Source organism: Pieris brassicae, chromosome 3, assembly GCF_905147105.1.
Source record: "Pieris brassicae chromosome 3, ilPieBrab1.1, whole genome shotgun sequence".
NCBI lineage: Eukaryota > Metazoa > Arthropoda > Insecta > Lepidoptera > Pieridae > Pieris > Pieris brassicae.
In genome coordinates this window covers 13,420,461-13,443,521 of record NC_059667.1, presented here as the reverse complement: position 1 = coordinate 13,443,521, position 23,061 = coordinate 13,420,461, and the positions used below count along the sequence as shown (strand labels likewise).

General features: G+C 34.2%; 1 protein-coding gene across 9 annotated transcripts in view; it reads left to right on the top strand.

The window, feature by feature from the left end:
* Window positions 1-23,061, top strand: part of LOC123706896 (dynein heavy chain, cytoplasmic) — a 51,656-nt gene that overhangs the window by 15,424 nt on the left and 13,171 nt on the right. For 4 of the 9 annotated variants that reach the window (XM_045656488.1, XM_045656486.1, XM_045656487.1 and 1 more), the window contains 44 exons: window positions 221-368; window positions 749-854; window positions 1,121-1,330; window positions 2,062-2,208; window positions 2,717-2,889; window positions 3,536-3,703; window positions 4,359-4,524; window positions 4,955-5,140; window positions 5,343-5,525; window positions 5,814-5,936; window positions 6,574-6,733; window positions 6,967-7,100; window positions 7,293-7,416; window positions 7,875-8,115; window positions 8,305-8,419; window positions 8,989-9,184; window positions 9,400-9,488; window positions 9,835-9,882; window positions 10,617-10,726; window positions 10,816-10,941; window positions 11,380-11,557; window positions 11,727-11,836; window positions 12,217-12,334; window positions 12,478-12,635; window positions 12,885-13,101; window positions 13,604-13,763; window positions 14,395-14,582; window positions 14,876-15,002; window positions 15,313-15,461; window positions 15,927-16,120; window positions 16,601-16,746; window positions 16,831-16,946; window positions 17,304-17,495; window positions 17,626-17,787; window positions 17,928-18,037; window positions 18,150-18,303; window positions 18,445-18,653; window positions 18,786-18,945; window positions 19,211-19,312; window positions 19,391-19,490; window positions 21,152-21,350; window positions 22,235-22,352; window positions 22,424-22,795; window positions 22,869-23,042. In XM_045656488.1, the coding sequence (XP_045512444.1) occupies window positions 221-368; window positions 749-854; window positions 1,121-1,330; window positions 2,062-2,208; window positions 2,717-2,889; window positions 3,536-3,703; window positions 4,359-4,524; window positions 4,955-5,140; window positions 5,343-5,525; window positions 5,814-5,936; window positions 6,574-6,733; window positions 6,967-7,100; window positions 7,293-7,416; window positions 7,875-8,115; window positions 8,305-8,419; window positions 8,989-9,184; window positions 9,400-9,488; window positions 9,835-9,882; window positions 10,617-10,726; window positions 10,816-10,941; window positions 11,380-11,557; window positions 11,727-11,836; window positions 12,217-12,334; window positions 12,478-12,635; window positions 12,885-13,101; window positions 13,604-13,763; window positions 14,395-14,582; window positions 14,876-15,002; window positions 15,313-15,461; window positions 15,927-16,120; window positions 16,601-16,746; window positions 16,831-16,946; window positions 17,304-17,495; window positions 17,626-17,787; window positions 17,928-18,037; window positions 18,150-18,303; window positions 18,445-18,653; window positions 18,786-18,945; window positions 19,211-19,312; window positions 19,391-19,490; window positions 21,152-21,350; window positions 22,235-22,352; window positions 22,424-22,795; window positions 22,869-23,042 (6,866 nt within the window). Of the gene's footprint in view, window positions 1-220; window positions 369-748; window positions 855-1,120; window positions 1,331-2,061; window positions 2,209-2,716; window positions 2,890-3,535; window positions 3,704-4,358; window positions 4,525-4,954; window positions 5,141-5,342; window positions 5,526-5,813; window positions 5,937-6,573; window positions 6,734-6,966; window positions 7,101-7,292; window positions 7,417-7,874; window positions 8,116-8,304; window positions 8,420-8,988; window positions 9,185-9,399; window positions 9,489-9,834; window positions 9,883-10,616; window positions 10,727-10,815; window positions 10,942-11,379; window positions 11,558-11,726; window positions 11,837-12,216; window positions 12,335-12,477; window positions 12,636-12,884; window positions 13,102-13,603; window positions 13,764-14,394; window positions 14,583-14,875; window positions 15,003-15,312; window positions 15,462-15,926; window positions 16,121-16,600; window positions 16,747-16,830; window positions 16,947-17,303; window positions 17,496-17,625; window positions 17,788-17,927; window positions 18,038-18,149; window positions 18,304-18,444; window positions 18,654-18,785; window positions 18,946-19,210; window positions 19,313-19,390; window positions 19,491-20,412; window positions 20,609-21,151; window positions 21,351-22,234; window positions 22,353-22,423; window positions 22,796-22,868; window positions 23,043-23,061 lie in introns of all 9 variants that reach the window. The other 5 variants (XM_045656491.1, XM_045656492.1, XM_045656490.1 and 2 more) reach the window with 2 other exon arrangements.

Sequence of the window (23,061 nt, the reverse complement as noted above, 5' to 3'; positions counted from 1 at the left end):
ATATTTTTGCTATTCGCTTTAAGGGTTTACTGATGCAACATAAAAGTATCATTTTCACTCACAAAAAAGTATTTTCTTATTAATATAACTTTTCCAAACATAAGTATGGTTGTAATAGAAGAAATAATATACATAACACTATCGGAACGTAAAATGGTAAATAATGGTTAAGGATTTAACTCCAATTTTGATCCAGAAAAATCTTTATTTAATCTATTAGGTAGCTCAGTGAACAACGAGCGCATGACAGTCGCTCTAGAGGAATTGCAAGACTTGCGCGGTGTTTGGTCTTCGCTTAGCAAGATCTGGACACAAATCGACGATATTCGCGATAAGCCCTGGCTCTCTGTACAGCCTAGGAAGCTCAGGTAACTTTGTTCGTTGTACTAGCTGTGCGCTAAGACATATTGTGATGTTATCTAAATGATTGCCTTCCTTAATGTATGGATTATTTAAAGTATCTATTCTTATTAAATATATACTTAATACTTTATACTTATTTTTTTAATTTTCTTATATCTTAAATATAATTGTTTCCAAAAAATATCTAAATTAGTGTAGTCGAAAAGCATTTTGGAAAAAAAACATTTATCGTATTAATTATGAATCTATGATACAAAACCCAGGACATAGATTGTGTGTATATGTAAATATAAACATTAACATACAGATTTATTATAAATGCCTTTTAAATTGTTATAAAATTTCTATACAACACGACATTAAAAGTAATGTTTTTGTCTTTCAGGCAACAGTTAGAAGCAATGTTGAATGAGTTGAAAGAATTACCAGCTCGCTTGCGTATGTACGACAGCTATGAATACGTTCGCAAGTTGCTCCAGTCTTACACAAAGGTATAAATAGAAATGTTTATGATATTAGAAAAATGTTAGCATAAAAAAGTTTTTATTTTACATTATCTATACATTATTTTTAAATATGTTTCTATTTTATACAAAAGATAATAAATCTGATACAAATTAGCATATTTCTTTGGTATCTATTTGGGTTTTCTGATCTATTACAGAGTTTTAGTGGTATTCAATTTAATTTGATCTAAGGATATCCCAATTTATAAAAACTATAAAACCGTTTAGTAAATTGCAATATATATTTCCAGGTGAACATGTTGATTGTGGAGTTAAAATCGGACGCCCTCAAAGAGCGTCACTGGCGTCAACTGTGCCGCGCCTTGAAAGTGGAATGGTCTCTGTCTGAGCTGACCTTGGGCCAGGTTTGGGATGCGGACCTTCTGCATAATGAACATACTGTGCGCGATGTTGTGTCAGTGGCGCAGGGAGAGATGGCTCTCGAGGAGTTCTTGAAGCAGGTAAAAAATATATAATGCTACGTCGTGTATAACTTGACGGTATAGTGGCGGCGACATCTTATTTATTATAAAAAAGCAATGTTTTTTTATCTAATTGTACTTTCTTTATATATTTGTATTGTAAGGACTCCGGTATCTGATTAACAAATCTTGGTATTAAGGACTCCAAGGTATTACACGAATATACTATAAACTTTTCCAAAGCTTTTTCGTTATTAATGTAACTATCGATATATGGAAAACTACCTAACTGAGAATTTACATTTGACAAAAACATTGACCTTTTACAACTTTATACTTGAAGTGTTACACACTGCATCAAATATTTGTACGGATCTTAGTTTTCGTCAACCACTTTCTGTACTGCTGTACTTACAATGTGTATGTATTTTTTAAATTAATAATTACATTTATTCACTTTTTCTATTTCAAAACCTACCCTGTACGACGTACGCATACGACGTCGTACACGTATTTAGAGATCCGCTAGGATTTTAACTTAGCGCGAGCTAGGATAATATTTTATAATCTAATACGCTTTCATATATATATCTTAGCGAAAGTATGACTTCTGTATACAGTCAAAAATATTTTGGATTTACGTTACGGGAGTTGAATGATATGTATTATGTTTTCGGAGAGTGATTATCTACTATTTATTTTAATGTTAATCTAGTTTTTAACTGTTATTAAATTTTAATCAATTTTTAATACCATCTCTATTAAAACAGGTTCGTGAATCGTGGCAGAGTTACGAACTGGACTTGATCAACTATCAAAACAAATGCAAGATAATTCGTGGTTGGGATGATTTATTCAACAAAGTTAAGGAGCATATAAACAGTGTTGCTGCTATGAAGCTGTCGCCTTATTACAAGGTAGGCTGTAAATATTTATAAAAAAAGCAATCCTTATTTTATAATTTATATTTTCTAGACAATTTGCATGCCATATAACATTGAGCATATAACAAATCCAAGTGATTAGCGTTCAAATCACTTGGATTTGTTATATCGGGGTTATTAGCTTAAGCCAATAGGCCAATGCTGCTGAGTAAGCTATAAATTATATGTAAATAAAACCGAAGCAAACCAGTCAAAATCTGTTAGAACGACATCAAAGGGACTACTCATATTTGGTCGTAAAAACCGATAGTCGTAACTGCCTTTGATTTTGGTCAATATAACCGGTTTGTTGTTCTAAACGATGTCGTCGTAAACTGTTTTGAATTTATTTCAATATTCACGCCTTTTTCCTGAAGGAAGTAGGCAGAGAGCACGGATCTACACTTGCTGCGACCCTGACATACCTCTGTCACTTCATTCACCATTCATACTCGTCGGGTTTTTCGTAATTGTTTAAAATATAACTTTATTCTCTTTAAAGGTGTTCGAAGAAGAAGCTCTCACATGGGAAGAGAAACTCAACCGTATCAACGCGTTGTTCGATGTGTGGATCGATGTGCAGAGACGCTGGGTCTACCTCGAAGGCATCTTCAGTGGTTCCGCCGACATCAAAACTTTGCTACCGGTTGAAACTAGCCGATTCCAGAGCATTAGGTATTTATCTTATACATATATATACACATACAAAAAAAAAAGAAACAAGTTAAAGAAATTAGAAGTAATAAATGACGGTGTGCACAAACATAAGATAAATTATTTTTTAAAAGACCTTAAATTACAAAATATTGCACAATAACCTAAGACTGATAACAGAAAACCTTACTCGGATGGGCGATATTTAACAATACTTCACTTTCTATATACATTGATAGTACTTTTAATATCTTTATACAGAAATATTTATATATTTATCATTCATAAACCATCGTAATACTTATAAGCAGCCGTGTCCTTTGTAATATAATAATAAGACATTACTTTTAAATTGTTTTCTTTAATTGTATTTCATTTAATATGTATTGTGTAAATCTATAGGAATACAATCCAATGAATAAAATCATACGAAATATGAGACACGCTTTAACTAACTTTTCTATGATCTCTATCGTTTTTTTGGCGAAATATTTTGTTATTGATTGTTAGAGTTAAAGTAATTTTAATCGTAATAAAAACTAAAAAGTAGGTCCCTAAACTAACTATTATTTAAACTGCCAAACAATTAAATTACAATTGTTTTAAGACTTTTTTTTTCTAAACAAGCACTGCAAGTTTATTTTGACAATACATATTATTTTTCCAGTTCTGAATTCCTCGGTCTTATGAAGAAAGTAAGCAAATCGCCAATGGTTATGGATGTATTGAATATTCCTGGAGTACAGCGATCTCTTGAACGTCTTGCAGACTTACTTGGAAAAATACAAAAGGCTTTGGGTGAATATCTAGAAAGAGAAAGAAGCAGTTTTCCAAGGTATGTAATTCTTAAAATATTTAATTTTTCTGTGTTATTTATGTGAAATTTTTGATACAAGTTTTGGGTCACTTTGTTCAATTATCGGTCTAATTCATAAAAAATATGAATATAGGCTGCGACCCTATTTACGTGACTATTTTTCGTCTTCGTCTCTATAATTACTACCATATGGGATATCCAAAGAAAACTAGTGGTACTTAAATCGCAGGATACACTTAGGCGTTGTAGTTATCTATCTTCATCTAAAATTAAATTATACAACTTCAAAGGTAATTAGAGAATTCATTACGATAAGCGAGAACTTCACTTCCAGTTTCCAACCACTTCCTCTCATTTCATCTACTTTCATGACATTTACCATGCATGCACACTTTTAACTTCTCTGGATTTAGTCCAGATGTGCCCGACAAGGCCACCACGTCAACATCCACGATTGCCTTGTATATCATACTTGTAAGCCGCTTCTCATTTATCCGTTCCGTCCGTTTGAATTAGACCATAAATTATGATATATTGTCCTATACTTGTTAAGTGTGCGAGTACGCTACAAACGATTTCTGAACTTACTGCAAATATAGTAATTAAAGTACGCGAGCCACAACAGCTGTAAAAAGACAAATCAAATTCAATATCATAAATATTATTTTCTTAGGTTCTACTTTGTGGGAGACGAAGATCTCTTAGAGATAATTGGTAACAGCAAGAATATTGCTCGTCTTCAAAAGCACTTTAAGAAGATGTTTGCGGGTGTTAGTGCAATTATTCTGAATGAGGATAACACAATCATTAACGGTATCGCTTCACGGGAAGGCGAAGAAGTGAGTAGTTTATGATAGTCTTTAAAATATTTAAATGTTCTTTTTTTATTTAAAAACTTAATCTTTCATCTCTTTCTGTCAACTTGGGTTTGACATGTGCTGAAATGAGACAGACGAGACTTTAGTTAAAACAATTAAATTAGACCGACTATTTGTTTATGATAGTTATGTACTTAAAATAACTTGAAGAAGCTAATGTGTACTCTGTGAGGGTGTTTTTGTTTTAGTTTTAACCAACTAAAGGGCACACCGCACAATTCAATTTTTATTTTATTTACCAATATAGTACAGTAGCACTCAGTAATTTTCGATCCGAATAAAATCCCTGTATCTATTCAAACTTTCTTGTATTTTTTTAACTCATTAGGATAGTTTAATATTGTATCCCTCCACTTAAAAAAGAGGAAATGGCTAATACAATCTATTTTAGGTATACTTTACATCGCCGGTATCAACAGTTGAGAATCCCAAAATCAACTCCTGGCTCTCAATGGTCGAGCGAGAGATGCGCGTTACCCTCGCTTGTCGTCTCAAAGACTCAGTCGCTGACGTAAAGCAGTTCAAAGACGGAAATGTCGACCCGCAGAAGTTTATCGAATGGTGTGATAAATATCAAGTAAGTTACGTTATTTTCAATAATAACGATTTTTAGAAGTTTTGGTCCTTCCAGTAAAGTAAGTAATAGTATTCTTCAAGATGAATATTAAGACATATTTTATTAAAGTTCTTTAAACATATTTAACAAATTGTTATATTTACGTTTCAATTATTTTTATAATCACTTATATTTTATCGTCATTATTCGTTCTGTTCCTCAGGCTCAAATAGTTGTGTTGGCCGTACAAATTCTCTGGTCCGAAGACGTGGATGCAGCTTTAGTCGGCGGCGGAGGTGATGGCCTCAAGCGAGTGTTATCTCACGTTGAGAACATGTTAAATATACTTGCCGACTCTGTACTACAGGAGCAACCGCCTTTGAGAAGAAAGAAACTGGAACATTTGGTAAATACATACTACTTTTTAGTTATTATTCTGGCACTTCTCAGCTAAGTTCACAAACGTGTCTAAAATATGCAATGATTTCAAAAACATTCATGGACGTACAAAATTAATAAATATATTGTAAAATCTACGGTGACGCTTAAATGACGATAGAGCTGTTATATGGACTACGAATGTTAACTTTCAGGGAGTTTGACGTTACACAGAGGCTACACTACAGTGCATATAATTTTATTGATATTTAATAATTTTGTACAAAATAAAACCTTAACTTGTTTTTGCCCACAGATAAACGAGTTTGTTCACAAGCGAACGGTAACACGACGTCTCATCGCCAATGACGTCAACAGCGCGCGCTCGTTTGATTGGCTCTCAGAGATGCGATTCTACTTTGATCCTAGGAACAATGATGTGAGTGTAATTCCTAATAACTTTATATTACCAAGGCTTACGTTCACTTTCGGAAATTTTACTATCGAACGCACCTGTCATCTATAGTTATTATGTATTTTCTTCTCAACATCTTTTATAGAGATAGCGTTAGTATAGAACTTATGCTCGTATTTATAAACTTAATTTGTTCAAGAAGATTGTTACAACATGACATTCATTTAGAACAAGTGCCGGAAGTGATTAGGGAAAGAAACAGATATTTGAGGTTTAGTGTGTTTTTTTTTATTGCTTGAGATGCGTTCTACTATGATTTTTTTCCTGATTTTTTAAAGTGAATATTTTGAAGAAAAAGTGGTTGTCTGTTAAGTCGGTTTACAGACCTTAGTTTAATAAGTTCCTTTATGAATAAAATTGAATATTTTTTATTGAATTATCACTATTTTGTATGGATACAAAGATGGAGTTAACCCTCGTACGCATAGGCCAATTAACGGGACAATTATTCATGCTTTTTCGTCTTCCAGCCGACTTTCATCGATTTATTAGACGTTGTCAAGTCAAAAATATATAACTAAGAAGAAGTTCAGACATAAAAAAAAATTTTTCAGAAAAATAAATACAATTATTTATTGAAAAAGCATTTTTGTGTATATAGGTTCTTCAACAACTTACAATTCATATGGCAAATGCGAAATTCTTGTATGGTTTCGAATACCTCGGCGTGCAAGACCGCTTGGTACAAACGCCGCTTACAGACCGCTGTTACTTGACCATGACCCAGGCTTTGGAGGCAAGACTTGGTGGTTCACCTTTTGGTATGTAGAAATTCCTTAAATATTTGATTTCAAAATTAAATAAGACAGACTTTAATAATCTCATGCTCAATTAAACATACATAAGGTTATAGTTTCATATAAATTTTTGACACTAAATATAAATAGGTAATAATAAAAATATCGCCAAAGTTCTTTAAAAAAGATTTATCTGCACTAATATTACGTGATACATTAAAAGCGCTGATTTTAGTAATATGAAATTTTATTCATAGGTCCGGCTGGTACCGGTAAAACGGAATCCGTAAAAGCTTTGGGTAACCAACTGGGTCGGTTTGTGCTCGTCTTCAATTGTGACGAGACGTTCGACTTCCAGGCCATGGGAAGAATCTTTGTTGGTCTATGTCAGGTATTTCCTTTTTTAGATATTTCAGTTTCATACTTATTTAATATGTGTGTATTATAATGTGATTTAAAAAAATGTATTGCTTGAAGATATGATCGAAAAATATTTGACTTATCGCGAATTAACTATTATTGCAAGCTTCACTTGATATTACTTATATAAATTTAATTTTTACATATTAATAATAATATTTAGGTCGGCGCTTGGGGTTGCTTCGACGAGTTCAATCGTCTGGAAGAGAGGATGTTATCAGCTGTATCGCAACAAGTTCAAACCATACAGGAGGCACTAAAGAGTCATCAGGAAGGCGATAATACAGGTACAATATAAAAAAAAACAATGGCACTCCAACCTTTTTAGGTCTGGGCCTCAGATTTTTGTATCTGTTTCATGATCATTTGTTAATCGAATAGGCAAGTAGATGATCAGCCTTCTGTGTCTGGCATACTCGTCTCGTTTAAAATGCGAAATCGAGATTATTTCGTATCGTTTTCCCACTTAAACCTTTATAAGCATTGCAATTTGCTCATTCTGATGTGTATATTTAATGCTAAATTGATTAAACACGCTAATATTTGGAATTTTAGACGGAAATTTAGTAAATAATTGCACACCCTCATACTTAATAGATCTCTTCAAATAATTTGTAAACGGCTTCAACAAGATCAGTAAAATCACTCGAAGAATTTTACGGGTAGTGTTGTGTTTGATTTGTTTAAATGAAATTCTATTATTATAAATTTTCTATAATACTCATAAAAAAATCTTAATTTTCAGCAAAGTCGATCACAGTGGAGCTGGTTGGCAAACAAGTCCGTGTCAGTCAAGATATGGCCATTTTCATAACAATGAACCCTGGATACGCCGGTCGTTCCAATCTTCCTGATAACTTGAAAAAGCTGTTCCGCAGTCTTGCTATGACCACACCCGATAGACAGCTCATTGCAGAGGTTATGTTGTTTAGCCAAGGGTTCCGAACTGCTGAGAAACTGGCCTGCAAGATTGTTCCCTTCTTCAAGTAAGACTTATAATTCTTATTACGATATTTTATTAATTTATTATGTTTGGCAAATCAAGTAAAATATACCACAACAATAACACATCATAAATCCTAGTGGTTTAAAAACAGACATGGTATCTGGAACCTCTTTTTTCCAAAGGAAAATGTATAATTATATTAAATAAATATTATTTTATAATTCATTAGGCTCTGCGACGAACAACTGTCCAACCAGTCTCACTACGATTTTGGACTTCGAGCTCTGAAATCCGTACTTGTCTCCGCTGGTAACGTCAAGCGTGATCGCATTCAGAAGATAAAGGTATGTGTTACTGCTTTGTTGGTCCTTACATCAAAAATTATTAATGGAAAAATTATCAAAAATTATTAAAGTACACCCCGTAACCCAATTGTATGTGTTATGAATCATTTTAGGTTATATTTATATAAAATAAAACGAATGAGTACATTATAAAAAGAACTCCAAAAAAGTAGTCTACAAGAATACAATAACTGAAAGAAGACTAAACTGAAAATTAAATTATATGAATAAGGCCATAAGACTATTCTATCAAATCGAATTAAATAAATCATTTTTTTCTATTACCCTATTAAAGGGTGTTTCCCAAGGCAAAAAAAAAACATTTCAAATAACTTAAAAACTAAATTCATAATTATAGAAAGAGGTAATCAAAGTTACAAAAAAAATAACAAATCAATTTATAAATCAAGACCGTCCATAACACGGCATTCACCGTCTGTGTCTATCTTTTTTCGGTACGCTCAACCTATCATAATTTACCGCCACAAAGACAAACGAATATTTTTTTAAGCGTATATATATATATTTAAGCAATTTAAATCGCCTTATTAATTAAATTTAATTTACAGGAAAACCTTAAAGAACGCGACACAGAAGTGCCCGATGAGGCCTCAATAGCGGAATCTCTCCCAGAACAAGACATTCTTATCCAATCAGTTTGTGAGACCATGGTTCCTAAGTTGGTAGCAGAAGATATTCCTCTACTCTTCTCTCTGCTTAATGATGTATTCCCCAACGTTGGATACACACGAGCTGAAATGACCGGTGAGCTTTTATTAAGAATGCCAGACTTATTATAATGAAAGCTATTTAATAAAGTTGTTGTTTTTAACTTATAGCTAATCATTTCAATATGACTACCGTGAAAACCGAAGCATTGAAACTATTTGACTCCCGTAACAGTTACTACAAAATAATTGTGAACACATTTCTATACATAACTTTGTTCCTATCTAAACACATTAATCTATTTATAATAGGTCTTAAGAACGAAATTCGTGCCGTTTGTGCTGAAGAATTCCTCGTATGTGGAGAAGGCGATGAGCAAGGAAACACCTGGATGGAAAAGGTAAAAAATATCTAATCATGACAATACAATAATAAATAACAAAACTAAAAAAATATATCTAAGTAATTTATCTGCTGCTGCACATATTTTTATAATTTACTTCATAAATTAATTATTTTATTCATGATCATAACATCATAATGGTGTTGGTTCAGTCATGCATCACTAATTTACAAATAATATTTTTAACATTACGTTTTATATTCGTTACGCATTAAAATTAAGTAATTTTTTGTACATGTGACGAAAATAACTCGTAAAAGCATGTTACGTACGTACGTACGTACCGGTAATGGGTACGTGAGTGAGTGTATGCGTTTCCATGCTAACCCGTAACGGCACGTAGAAGCTCAGCGCAGCGTCGCGAGCGCAACACAGCACGTGGATCGAGAAGGTTAGTGCTGCAAACTATGGAGGTCTTGTCTTGTGTCCAGTTTGGTCTACGTGTTTACTCTCGCACAGTTGTCGACATATTGTTGCCCCTAACATTTGTTCTATACTAACAACAATTTTATCTGTGTTATTCCATTTCATTCTCATTAATTTTGTTTTTAAAAAATTACTCTACTTTATTATCGCCAGTATTAATGAGAATCTCCGTTCAGGTGGAACTTTATAACAGAACAAATATTGGGTGCATGTGCTTTTTTCCACTAGTCACTGTTGTGTTAGTTCTGGTTTTTATTTGCACGTATTTCTTCAGTCACTGTTGGGCTTCAGTTATTCGCAGGATATGGAGAATCAATACACAATACAAGTTCTGGTTTCGCCAGCTCAATAGATTATGCGCGTACACTTTACATTTATCGGCTTGTGGAGCACATAATGGCACTATACATTTCACAAGACATTTGAAAACATCCACATGCACAGTTATTATGCACCTTAGTGTTCTTTTCTAGAAGGTCGATATTTCTTTTTTCTTTGCAGTGTAGATACAGTTGGCGACTTATTTGAGTTCGTGGAATTCCTATTTTTACTTGTTTGTGGCAAATGCTTTAAAATTACGCAAAACGCAAAGATTGTTATACCTGTTGTAACAACTATATAATATAGATATGAAAAGTCTGTTGACGAGTAATTACTACCGCTCTTTACGGCAAAACTAAAATATGTTCTTTATATTAGGTCCTTCAACTCTACCAAATCTGCAAGTTGAATCATGGTCTAATGATGGTGGGTCCTTCTGGAAGTGGAAAGTCTACAGCCTGGCGTGTTTTATTGAAGGCATTAGAAAGGTAAGCCATTTATAGAATAACTCAGTTACAGGTTCATAGTGAGAAACACGGCTCATAATTATTTAATACGAATGGAAACATTATTACAGATTTGAGGGCGTAGAAGGTGTTGCCCACGTGATTGACCCTAAGGCTATGTCTAAAGAAACCTTATACGGTGTTTTAGACCCTAACACCCGTGAATGGACCGATGGATTGTTTACTCATATATTAAGGTAATTAAATTAGTAACTCTAATGTTATTTGTATATCTAATACTGTTATTATTATTAGTATATTCAAACTTTTAAAGGAAAAAAATTGCAACACATATTAAGATAATAAAATCTAATAAAACTCTTTGTTTGAAGCTGCGTAACAACTGACTTTAATGGCTTAAAATATAAGCTTATAACTAACACAAAATTAGGGGTAGTTGGGTTGCGACGCTAACAAAAACACACTTGGCTTATCTAAAGGTTAATTAGTTTAAATGATAATTATGTTATTGCACATCGGGAACGAGAATGAAATAGAATTTATAAGTGTGGTACAAACTAAAGGACTCAATATTGGCTTCAAGTGTGCGATCGTTGTTTACATTATTAACTAAAATATTTATATAACAGTAACATAACTCACGTAAAGTTTCAAAATTATTTAATAATTTTCAGAAAAATAATTGATAATGTGCGTGGTGAAATAAACAAACGACAATGGATCATATTCGATGGTGATGTTGATCCTGAGTGGGTGGAAAATCTTAACTCAGTGCTGGACGATAACAAACTGCTTACTCTACCAAACGGTGAACGATTGTCTCTACCGCCCAACGTACGGGTTATGTTTGAGGTAAGCAAGTGTTTGTCCTTCACGTGATATAATTTCAGTATCAGTGTATCATTCTTTGTTTAATTAAATATAAATCCGATTGTATTCCGGTATAAGACTGAAAATCCCAATGAAAATATTTTTTTCAGTTCAAATAATAGTAATTCAAGTTCTTTTCATTTTTGTGCAGGTTCAAGATCTGAAATACGCAACGCTGGCTACAGTCTCTCGTTGTGGTATGGTGTGGTTCTCCCAAGATGTCCTCACAACTGAGATGATCTTTGAAAACTACCTTCTTAGGTAAAAAAGTTTTATCTTATATGTGAAAAACCTATGTTTCCACAAACATAAAATCTAAAACTAATTAACCCTCGTGTTCCTTGCCACGTAGGTTTTCGACTAGGTATATCTTTCTAAAAATTATCCTAGTTGTTTACAGTTAAAATGATGTCGTATTGATATTTCTTAAATTTATTCTTTAAATGTTACTAAAGAATACTCAGTTCAAAAAAATCCCGTTAAACTCTCAGGAGATGTGTTTTACATATCACTTAGCACAAAATTAGTACGTCAGCAAAACTTGTTAAATTCTATAATGTTAAAATTAATAATTTTTAAATTGTTAAATAAATAATTTTTAACATATGTAAATGGATTATATTCAATGCTATTTTCTTTAGATTACGGAACATTCCTCTTGAAGACGGAGAAGAAGATTCATTTAGCATTGTGATGGCAGCACCTACAGCAGGTGGTGATCAAAACGCCACCGAAAACATTCTTTCCCCAGCATTGCAGGTAAGAATTAAATCTTATTTATCATAACATAATGAACCATTTAATAAATTATTTATCTTTTCTCATTATTTTGATTACAAATAAAATAAATTTATTTTATATATATTTGATCTGATTTAAACACTAGATTTTTATTGTTTTAGACCCAACGCGATGTTGCTGCAATTCTGCAACCATTATTCTACGGCGACGGTCTGGTTGTGAAATCTCTGGAAAGAGCGGTGTCCCTCGATCATATTATGGACTTCACAAGACATCGGGCACTTTCTTCGCTGCACTCTATGCTTAATCGTGGAGTAAGGTAACTAAAGATATATGAATATAAAAACTTCTTAAACTAAATTGTAACAAGAGAAACGAAGTTTTTTTTACAAATCAGTAATGGTAATCAAAAACACAAACCTCGAATATCTGATTTACGTAAATTATATTTTGCGCACGTATACGTATTACTCGTGTGAACGTATCGTACCAAAACTGTAAACCCAATTGTATGGCCAAACATTCATTTTTTTTAATATTAATTTAACTTGCCGTCTGATTTTTTTAGGAACATCCTTGGCTATAACCGCCAGCACCCAGATTTCCCCGTGACGAATGACCAGCTAGAGGCATACGTACCAAAGTGGCTCGTGTATTCTCTTCTGTGGTCATTTGCTGGGGACGCAAAACTGAAGGACCGCAATGAATTAGGAGACTTTATACGTTCCGCCAGCACCATGCAGTTGCCGAACTGTGGTGCTAATCAACATATCATTGACTTTGAGGTTAGATATGTAGTATAAACGATTATTATTATTGATATGGTCACTATAAGATGTTGTTAGGTTAGCTAATTACGTAATAATGTTTGTGGGATGACGGTATTGATTAAATATGAATAGTACAATAGGTATAATATATTATCTCTTACAACATGAGATAGAAGGTCCCTTAAGTGGGGACTGAATAAATGCTCCACCACTGTGCAACCAGTTGCTCACTGAAGTATTTCTGAACCAATTCGAATTCAAGGAAAGAGCGTACTAATTCTTAAAAGGCCGGCAACGCACTCGCGAGCATCACTCAGGCATTGATAGTCCATGGGCGGCGGTGGTATCTCATAACATCATAAACGACATGGATCTCACAAATGATTACAAGTCATGTTTTTGATGGCATTTACTTTACAAACAAAAGTGTCTTCCGTAGTTGAGGGCCTGACTTATGCCTGGCCTGGGGTGTTGATTTATCATATGCAAGATTTGTGAAGTTAAATTTGTTCCATAGGTGTCGATAACCGGTGAATGGGTACCGTGGTCTGCCAAAGTGCCCCAAATTGAAGTGGAAACTCACAAAGTGGCTGCTCCCGATGTGGTAGTGCCAACACTTGACACCGTTCGTCACGAGTCCTTACTTTACACTTGGCTGGCTGAACATAAGCCTTTAGGTATACATTTTTATTTAAATATAGATATTAATTATATGTTGAAAACGATTTATTTGTTATTTTGACTAAATGTACTAATTTTATTTATTTAATTATTTATACTTTGTTACCATAATATACATGATTATACAAACAAAAAGTAAGTAGGTTACATAAGTTATCAGGCAATAGGAGGCCTTTTCGCTAACAAGCGATTTCTTCCAGGCAACCCTAATATGTTAGACTAAAAAAAAACACCTACAGAGGGTAAAGTACAAGAAGTGCATTATTAAATAAAAATAACACGCAACTATAACTAAAATTAAATTAAATTAAATCCAAAGAAAAAATATAAATAATAAAATGCATAAACAGACATGTAAAAGCTCTGCCAAAGGTTAATTGTCTCACAATTAATATATATTAATAGTAGCTAATTACGAGGCGAGGCAGAAGAAAAATGGTCAAAAATAAGATTTTTAAATAAATTTAGAGACTGAGCTCGGATGATATCAATTGGTAAGAATTTAATTGATTTACCAACTTGAGTGAACGAACCATCAATTTCTGATTTTACATAGTAACTCCCTAATTACCTGGCCTTTTCTATTAAAAAAAATAGAATGTTTTAACAATTTGAATCCCTATGTAGTGCTCTGTGGACCACCCGGTTCCGGAAAAACAATGACGCTGTTCTCCGCATTGCGAGCCTTGCCCGACATGGAAGTTGTGGGACTTAACTTCTCGTCGGCCACCACCCCCGAATTGCTACTTAAGACGTTTGACCATTACTGTGAATATCGCAAAACACCTAATGGAGTTGTATTAGCACCTGTACAGGTATTGCTTTTTTCTTATATATATTTGATTTGAACTATCCCTCACTTTGTGTAACCAGCTGCCCACATATCAGATATCACTGTGTGTGCCTCCACCCCGTTAGCCCGCTGTTATATAACAGTTAAAAAAATTCTGATCGATTAGAAGCTTTTCTAATCTAATAAATTTCAGATTAATTTTGACTATTAGATGATTTCATATAGATCATGTGTTTACGTGTGTATCATATTCTTAAGAAATTATGGGGTATTGTAATTATGGTAATTCCAGCCTTTTTTATTAATTTCTTTCAGTTGGGAAAATGGCTCGTTCTGTTCTGCGACGAAATCAACTTGCCGGATATGGATCAATATGGCACTCAACGTGTAATATCCTTCTTGAGACAACTTCTAGAACATAAAGGCTTCTTTAGAGCTAGCGGTAAGACTTTATATTTTCAAAATTTAATTTTCTTTATCATTCAACATTTACACTTGACGCGAGTTAGGTGGCGGTTGTTGTAGATATGTTCAGATGTATGTTAAATGAAACACTTTGTTTAAAGTTTGGAATTACAATGTATGGGTGTGGAATAAACTAAGGGCTCATTTTCCCTTCAAGTGTGCGACGATTGCTAACATTTTGTATAATTTTCTAATGATTTACTAAAATATATATATATATATATATATATATATATGTTACTAATGTAAGGTTATATAGCTGTATGTCTCGTATTTTATTATTATAGATCATTCCTGGGTACATTTGGAACGTATACAATTCGTTGGGGCGTGTAACCCTCCAACTGATCCGGGCCGTAAGCCGCTCTCTCATCGTTTGCTTCGACACGTGCCCGTTATATACGTCGATTACCCTGGAGAGACATCCCTTGAACAGGTCAGCATCAAGTTCTAGATTTCACAATATGTAAATTTAGTTCTACTGTATGAAACTAATAACAGTAAATTTATGTATCACAAAATTAGTGCTCGATTTTTAGGCACCAAAATTTTTTTCTCTCACCATAAATTTACGTTATTGTCGTTAGTCTATGGAATCAACTTCATTTAAATTATTTTTATACTTACTGAAGCATTGCAGCCTGCAAATTTAAACCTCTTTTTAGAAGAACGCCTTTTGAAAAAAAACTCACCGATATGCTCACTGATATCCATAGTTGCATCCTCACACTTTGATATCAATCATCCTTTAGTTTTTGTAATTTATGAATCTATTTTACCCTTATATAACTTACTTGCCTATAAGTGCTTGTCACGTTAAATTGTATTTTATGCCGAGCGTTGGCAAGCTTTTGTTCATAAAATAAAATGCATATTTTTATATGAATCTATTTTCTTATAGATCTATGGCACCTTCACTCGGGCCATGCTTCGAATGCAACCAGCATTGCGTGGCTATGCGGAACCTCTAACCCAAGCTATGGTAAAGCTGTATCTCGCCTCGCAAGAACGCTTCACTCAAGACATGCAACCGCACTATGTGTACTCGCCCAGAGAGATGACCAGATGGGTGCGAGGCATTTGTGAAGCTATCAGGTATAATTTAATATTTCAAAGTAAACAAGTGTCTTCACATATTAAAATTTCTTCCATAATTAAAAACTGGTTGAAGTATAAATCTTACTAAAAACGTCCTGACGATCAATACCTATACATGAGTTCCATAATCAGACGTCGAAGCAGAATACGAAATTCCAACCGTTTCGTCCTCACCTCGACGTCCGTTCGAGCGTTTTTAAGTCAGGTTTTGCCGCGCACCACCATTATGTGGAACCAGCTGCCCACTGAAGTATTTCCTAACCAATTCTACTAAGGGTCCTTCAAGAAAAGAGCTTAGTCTGAAAAAGGCCGGCAACGTACTCGCGGTAGGTATCACTTAACATCGGGTGAGCCTCCTGCCCGTTTGCCCCCTGTTCCTTAAAAAGGCGATATTTAAATGTATCAAACTTTACAGCCTTCTAGAAATCAGTAAAAAACCTATATTGACATAACGTTCATACATAATTTTTCTTATAGACCACTGGACAATTTATCAGTAGAAGGTTTGGTGCGACTTTGGGCTCATGAAGCTCTGAGATTATTCCAAGATCGTCTCGTGGATGATGTAGAACGCCAGTGGACCGATGAAAACATTGATACTGTTGCCATGAGATTCTTCCCAGGTATGCTTATAATATCCTTAAAGATATATTGCTAAGAAAACTTAAAAATATCGAGAAATAAAACGAAAAATTGTTTTTTTGCAGGTATCAACAGGGAACAAGCACTTGAAAGACCGATTCTGTACAGCAACTGGTTGAGCAAAGATTACATACCAGTTCAACGCGATCAACTTCGCGAATATGTAAAGGCCAGGCTTAAGGTATTTATTATCGACTTAGAATGTTATTTTAGTCGGCTATTTTTTTGTAAATTAATTAGATAAATTGTTTATGATTTCGTGTTACTTTACTATGCAAAAAATGAAGTACTTTATAGGACTTAAACCGATTTTTCTAAAATTTTCAACGTATTTTGAACTCGTCTGTGTAACCGTTAAATAATAATAATAAAATAATAAAAACTTTGTACATGGTACATGTTTAAAACAGTTTTTTTAAAGAAAGTAGTTTTAGTGTTACAACTAATGAAACACAAGTCCTATAAGTCATTAAGTAAGGGTGAATGGGTCTGTGTGCGTATGTATTTGTGTCATATACCTATAAATTTCCATTTTTAGGTATTCTACGAAGAAGAACTGGACGTACCCCTGGTACTGTTCGATGAGGTGTTAGAACACGTGCTTCGGATCGATCGTATCTTCCGCCAGCCACAAGGGCACTTGCTGCTCATTGGAGTTTCTGGTGCTGGTAAAACCACCCTCAGCAGATTCGTCGCTTGGATGAATGGTCTTAGCATCTTCCAGATCAAGGTTTGCTTTTTCATTCGGATATATGAATTTCATTTATTACTTTCTCTTTAAGTATTCCCATTTTATAGCACATTTTAATATCTTCATCAATACATATATATGTCGATTTTAATAGAGAACTTTGAATTAGGTGCACAACAAATATACGGGTGCCGATTTTGATGAAGATCTCCGATCGGTGCTTCGCCGCGCTGGATGTCGCGATGAGAAGGTTGCCTTTATACTTGACGAGTCCAACGTTCTCGACAGTGGTTTCCTTGAGAGAATGAACACGTTGCTCGCTAACGGAGAGGTATGTTTTCTATAATATTTTAAAGAATTAATAATATTAACGAGTCCTCATTTAGATTAATTTTACTTTATGTATAATATATTTGAATTCTATTAAGATAAATTTTATCTTTATAAAAAAATATCGTCACTTATTTTTAGGTTCCTGGATTATTCGAAGGAGACGAATTCGCTGCTCTTATGACGCAATGTAAGGAAGGTGCACAAAGGGAGGGACTTATGTTGGATTCGAACGACGAGCTCTACAAATGGTAACAATAACCCTTATTATTGAAAATCTTAATTTAATATTATTCGATAATTAATAAATAATTTATTTATATTTGGCATCGTAAGTACTAAGTAATACATTCTCATTTTTAGGTTCACAGGGCAAGTCATGCGCAATCTACACGTAGTATTCACAATGAACCCATCTTCAGAAGGATTAAAAGACCGTGCTGCTACATCACCCGCGCTCTTCAATCGTTGTGTACTCAACTGGTTTGGTGATTGGAGTGATTCTGCTCTGTTCCAGGTATATCATCATATCAATATCATATGTTTAGGTTATCACTTATTAATATTAAGACACTGAACAAAGTATTTATTCGTTTGTAATAATTTGGTCCTTCGTGTCGGATTTTATAAAATAATACATAACTATAAAATACTTCAGGTGGGTAAAGAATTTACGACCCGTATGGACCTGGATTCATCAGATTATATTCCACCAGAGCTGTTCCCAGCAGCGTGTAGTGTCGTAAGCCCCCGTCCGTCTCAAAGAGAAGCGGTCGTCAATGCGTGCGTATACGTGCACCAAACATTGCATCGAGCCAACGCTCGTCTTGCAAAGCGTGCTAACCGCACTATGGCTATCACTCCCAGGTAAATATAAAACAACTAATAGATAGTTATTATGTATAAATTGTAATCTATGTTATTTAACGTATTAAAATATATTATTCCTTTTACACTTATTTCTGTTAATGTATATTTATGGTATGTTTTTTTATATAGACACTACTTAGATTTTATCCAACAAATGGTGAAGCTGTACTCTGAGAAGCGCGCTGACCTCGAAGAACAACAGTTGCATTTGAACGTAGGTCTTGGTAAGATTGCAGAAACTGTGGAACAAGTCGAGGAAATGCAGAAGAGTCTTGCTGTCAAGTCACAGGTAAAAAAACCTCTTATAGATAGTCTTTTAATCCGCTTTCATATGTCGATTGTAACCTATTTAGAATTAAAGCCTAATTTATAATAAATATTTGGAACCAATGACTTTGAGAATTAAAGTGATTAAATATATTTTTATTTAATATTTCATTTGAAAATGATACTTCGTTCTGTTATTTTCTAAAAATTTAACTTTCACGTTTCACTCTAGACTCCATGGATGGGGAAGTAAAGATTGTTGTTTACATTAATAACTATATTTCCAGGAACTCCACGCTAAAAACGAAGCCGCTAATGCTAAACTGAAACAGATGGTCAAAGATCAACAAGAAGCCGAAAAGAAAAAAGTTGAAAGTCAAGAAATTCAGGTTCTATACACAACATTTTTATCAATTAATCAATATTAATTACAAATCATGACACTTGAATTTTTTTTTCGAAAACAGGTCGCTTTAGAAAAACAAACAAAGGAAATAGAGGAGAAACGTAAAGATGTAATGGCGGATCTGGCTCAAGTGGAACCGGCGGTTATTGAAGCACAAAACGGTTTGATATATTTCTTATTTCGTTTAGAAATTGCTACAAAAAAATACATTGAGTGTTTCTTTTGCATTGCTCATTTTCTATGTATTCCGCGTAACATAATGGAATCAAACAAGGTATTTTGTTTGTAATACTTGAGTGTCTCCTTGTATTTTACGAACATTAAAATAATGTTCGTCTAGTAAAAAATCTATCTATCTAATCAATCATCGTACGAATTTTTAATGTTATGCGTTGGACAGAGGTGGACGCATTTTTACGCTTTAATAGAATTACCTTTTATTAGACCATGTTATGCATTGACGTCACTATGTTACTATGATTCGGGTAACAATGAACAATATTTAAGAATGTAAAGCAAATTGTAGTGAAAGAGGTGCACAAGAATATGCAGAATAAACACCATTCAATGTTTTTTTATTTATTTATCCGTTTGAGTGCCGTGGGTTTTTACGTATATATGCCTAAAATGCGATAAAAACTGTTGATTTGGATGTCAACTGATTTTGGCACTCAAACGGTTCACATTTACTAGTAATTTTAGAAACGGATTAATTACAGAGATAACTAATTGTAGAAAAAAATGTAGCTGCTCACGACACACCTTAGCCAATAAGGAACAGTCTTTAGTTTGTAATATGCAGATTGATTTTGCTACTTGTAAAATATTTTTATTGCAAAATATAGTTTGGGTTATAGTAGCCAATTATTGATTATGGGAATGCCGAAATGTATTGTAGCTTTTTTTTTAATTAAAAATTATTGTTTCATTCACAGCCAAGACTAATAACACATTTTAGATATTTGTGGTAAAATTAGTAGGATTGCATAGCGAGCTTTAAAATTCAACTTATGAAAATATATGTAACATAAAACTAATTGCTTAAACATAGTACTAAGTATAACTGAAGGCGATTCTAAACAGCGGTGAGATCGATCAAGAAGCAGCAGTTGGTCGAAGTGCGGTCTATGGCCAATCCCCCCTCCGTCGTAAAAATGGCACTGGAGTCGATCTGCGTGCTGCTAGGGGAGAAAGGGGACACGTGGAAAGGCATCCGATCGGTTGTCATGAAGGACAACTTCATATCGACTATTGTTAACTTCGAGACTGAGAATATCACGTTAGTTTCTCTCTTACACTGAGGTTACACGATCTGACTTAAAATCTGTTCCTGTTTCTTTTGAACTTTTTAGTTGACTGTCGTGTTGCCTCCGTGAAGATTAATAGAATATCATTAAAATAGAATGATCACACTGTAGATAGCAAGCGTTTATTTCTCTCAGTCTCATATTTATTGGCAAAAACAGAGTAATTAGTGCATTGAATGATGTATCTAGAGTTGTATGTTGACTATATTAATGTATTCATTATTGTAGTATTTTTTAAGAATGAAGATTAATTTCGATATTGTAAATACGCTCGCTTGCATATGTGACTGTTGTTATTAAAATTGTGAACACAATAAATCGGCATCCGTACGCACTAATAACCCAAATGTGACTAACACCGCTGAGCCTCGTTTAGGAACGTGATTAACCACCGATTCGATATCCGTGTCATAGAATAACGCCAGCCGCATGTGACACGGTCAGCTAAACCAGCTTTTTGTTCTCTCTTTTTTGTACTCTGTCGCTCTCGCTTGGTGGTGTGCGGCGCGATACAGCCGTGAAATCTATAAAGAAGCAGCACCTCGTGGAAGTGAGGTCCATGGCCAATCCCCCGGCGCTCGTCAAGGTGGCACTTGAATCTATCTGCCTGCTCCTGGGCGAGAATACTACGGACTGGAAGGCCATTCGTACGGTCATCATGCGGGAGAACTTCATCAACAGCATCGTAACCAACTTTTCGACCGAGGATATCACGTGAGCAATGCCTAGAACGCTTTTGAGAACCTACCATATCCTGAAGTTCCTACTTGACCCCGCATGATTTTAGTTAGTGTGCTTATCAAGTAGTCGTAACAGGAAACTGGCCAGTTTCCTGTAAATTGACATATAAAATCCCCTTTGAGACGTTAACATAATACCTCAAGGACAGTACGACTTTGATATGATTATCTCGCACAAATATTGCAAAAAAATACACGAAGTTTGCAATGTTTGTGTTAGTATGCATGTATGCTTTTGTGGGTTGGATTTATTTCGCTGCAGGCTTGCTTAGCATGATGTGGTGGTATTATTACTAGTGCTTGAATAATTTTAAACGATTTAAAGTTTTTATGAATAAAACAATCCTTATGCACAATTGAATGTGGCATGATTTGGGAAATAATTGTCATACAACAAGTACATTACGCTGAATGGTTTAAGGAAGTCATAATATTGAAGCGTGAAGTATATTTTACGATTGGTTCTTGTGATACTCTAACCTTATCCTTAACCTTAAATCTATATTTCATCCTTATTTATGACGTTCACAAGTTTACATTAGAATGCATGAATGTATTTGCCAATAAATAATGTTCGTCCATTTTATTTTGGTTTAAAGGATACAATATCACTATTGGCAGTGATTTTTTGCTTCCCTTTAGTTCATGTAAGTTTTATGTTTGCTATCTATCAATGTTTTATTTAAAAGGCATCGTTTTTATTTGCTGCGTTAAAAGTGACGTCCAATCCATATTTTTTGGTTAAAGGAATTGCATGAATTGGTTTATTTCAATTCTGGGTTTGGTTGATTAAAGCACTAAATTCATTCGTTTTGTTTTTATAAGAATTGTAATAACGCACTTTTTGTATATCGTCAGTGACGACGTTCGCGAAAAAATGAAGACGCGATATCTATCTAATCCGGACTACAACTTCGAAAAAGTAAACAGAGCCAGTATGGCTTGTGGTCCTATGGTGAAATGGGCCATAGCTCAGGTAATATTTAAAAAATCACATTTGCCGTATTAAACATTCAGAACTCTTTATACAATGAAGATTTTTTGTAGATTGAATATGCGGATATGTTAAAACGTGTGGAGCCTTTACGTAATGAACTCCAAGCTCTAGAGGACCAAGCGCAGACAAATGTCACAGCAGGAGATGAAGTCCGTGATTTGATTGCTCAACTAGAGAAATCTATTGCGTCCTACAAGGAGGAATACGCACAACTCATCAGCCAGGCACAAGCCATTAAAACTGATCTCGAAAACGTTCAAGCTAAGGTGGATAGGTCAATTGCGCTTCTGAAGAGTTTGGTAATAGAACGGGAAAGATGGGAATCCAGTTCAGAAACATTCCGCTCACAAATGAGCACAATTGTAGGTGACGTCCTATTATCAGCAGCGTTCATAACTTATGGTGGATACTTCGATCAACATGTATGTATATTAAACAACGTTTCTTATTTATATGATCAAGACGCTAGAACTAATGAAATTGGTGTACTTTCAGTATCGTCAAAACTTGTTCTCAACTTGGACCTCTCATTTGGCTGCTGCTAATATTAAATACCGGCCAGAAATCGCCCGTACAGAATATCTAAGTAATCCCGATGAAAGGCTTCGTTGGCAGGCGAATGCTTTGCCTACAGACGAATTGTGTGTTGAGAATGCTATTATGTTGAAGGTAAAGGTATAATTAACCA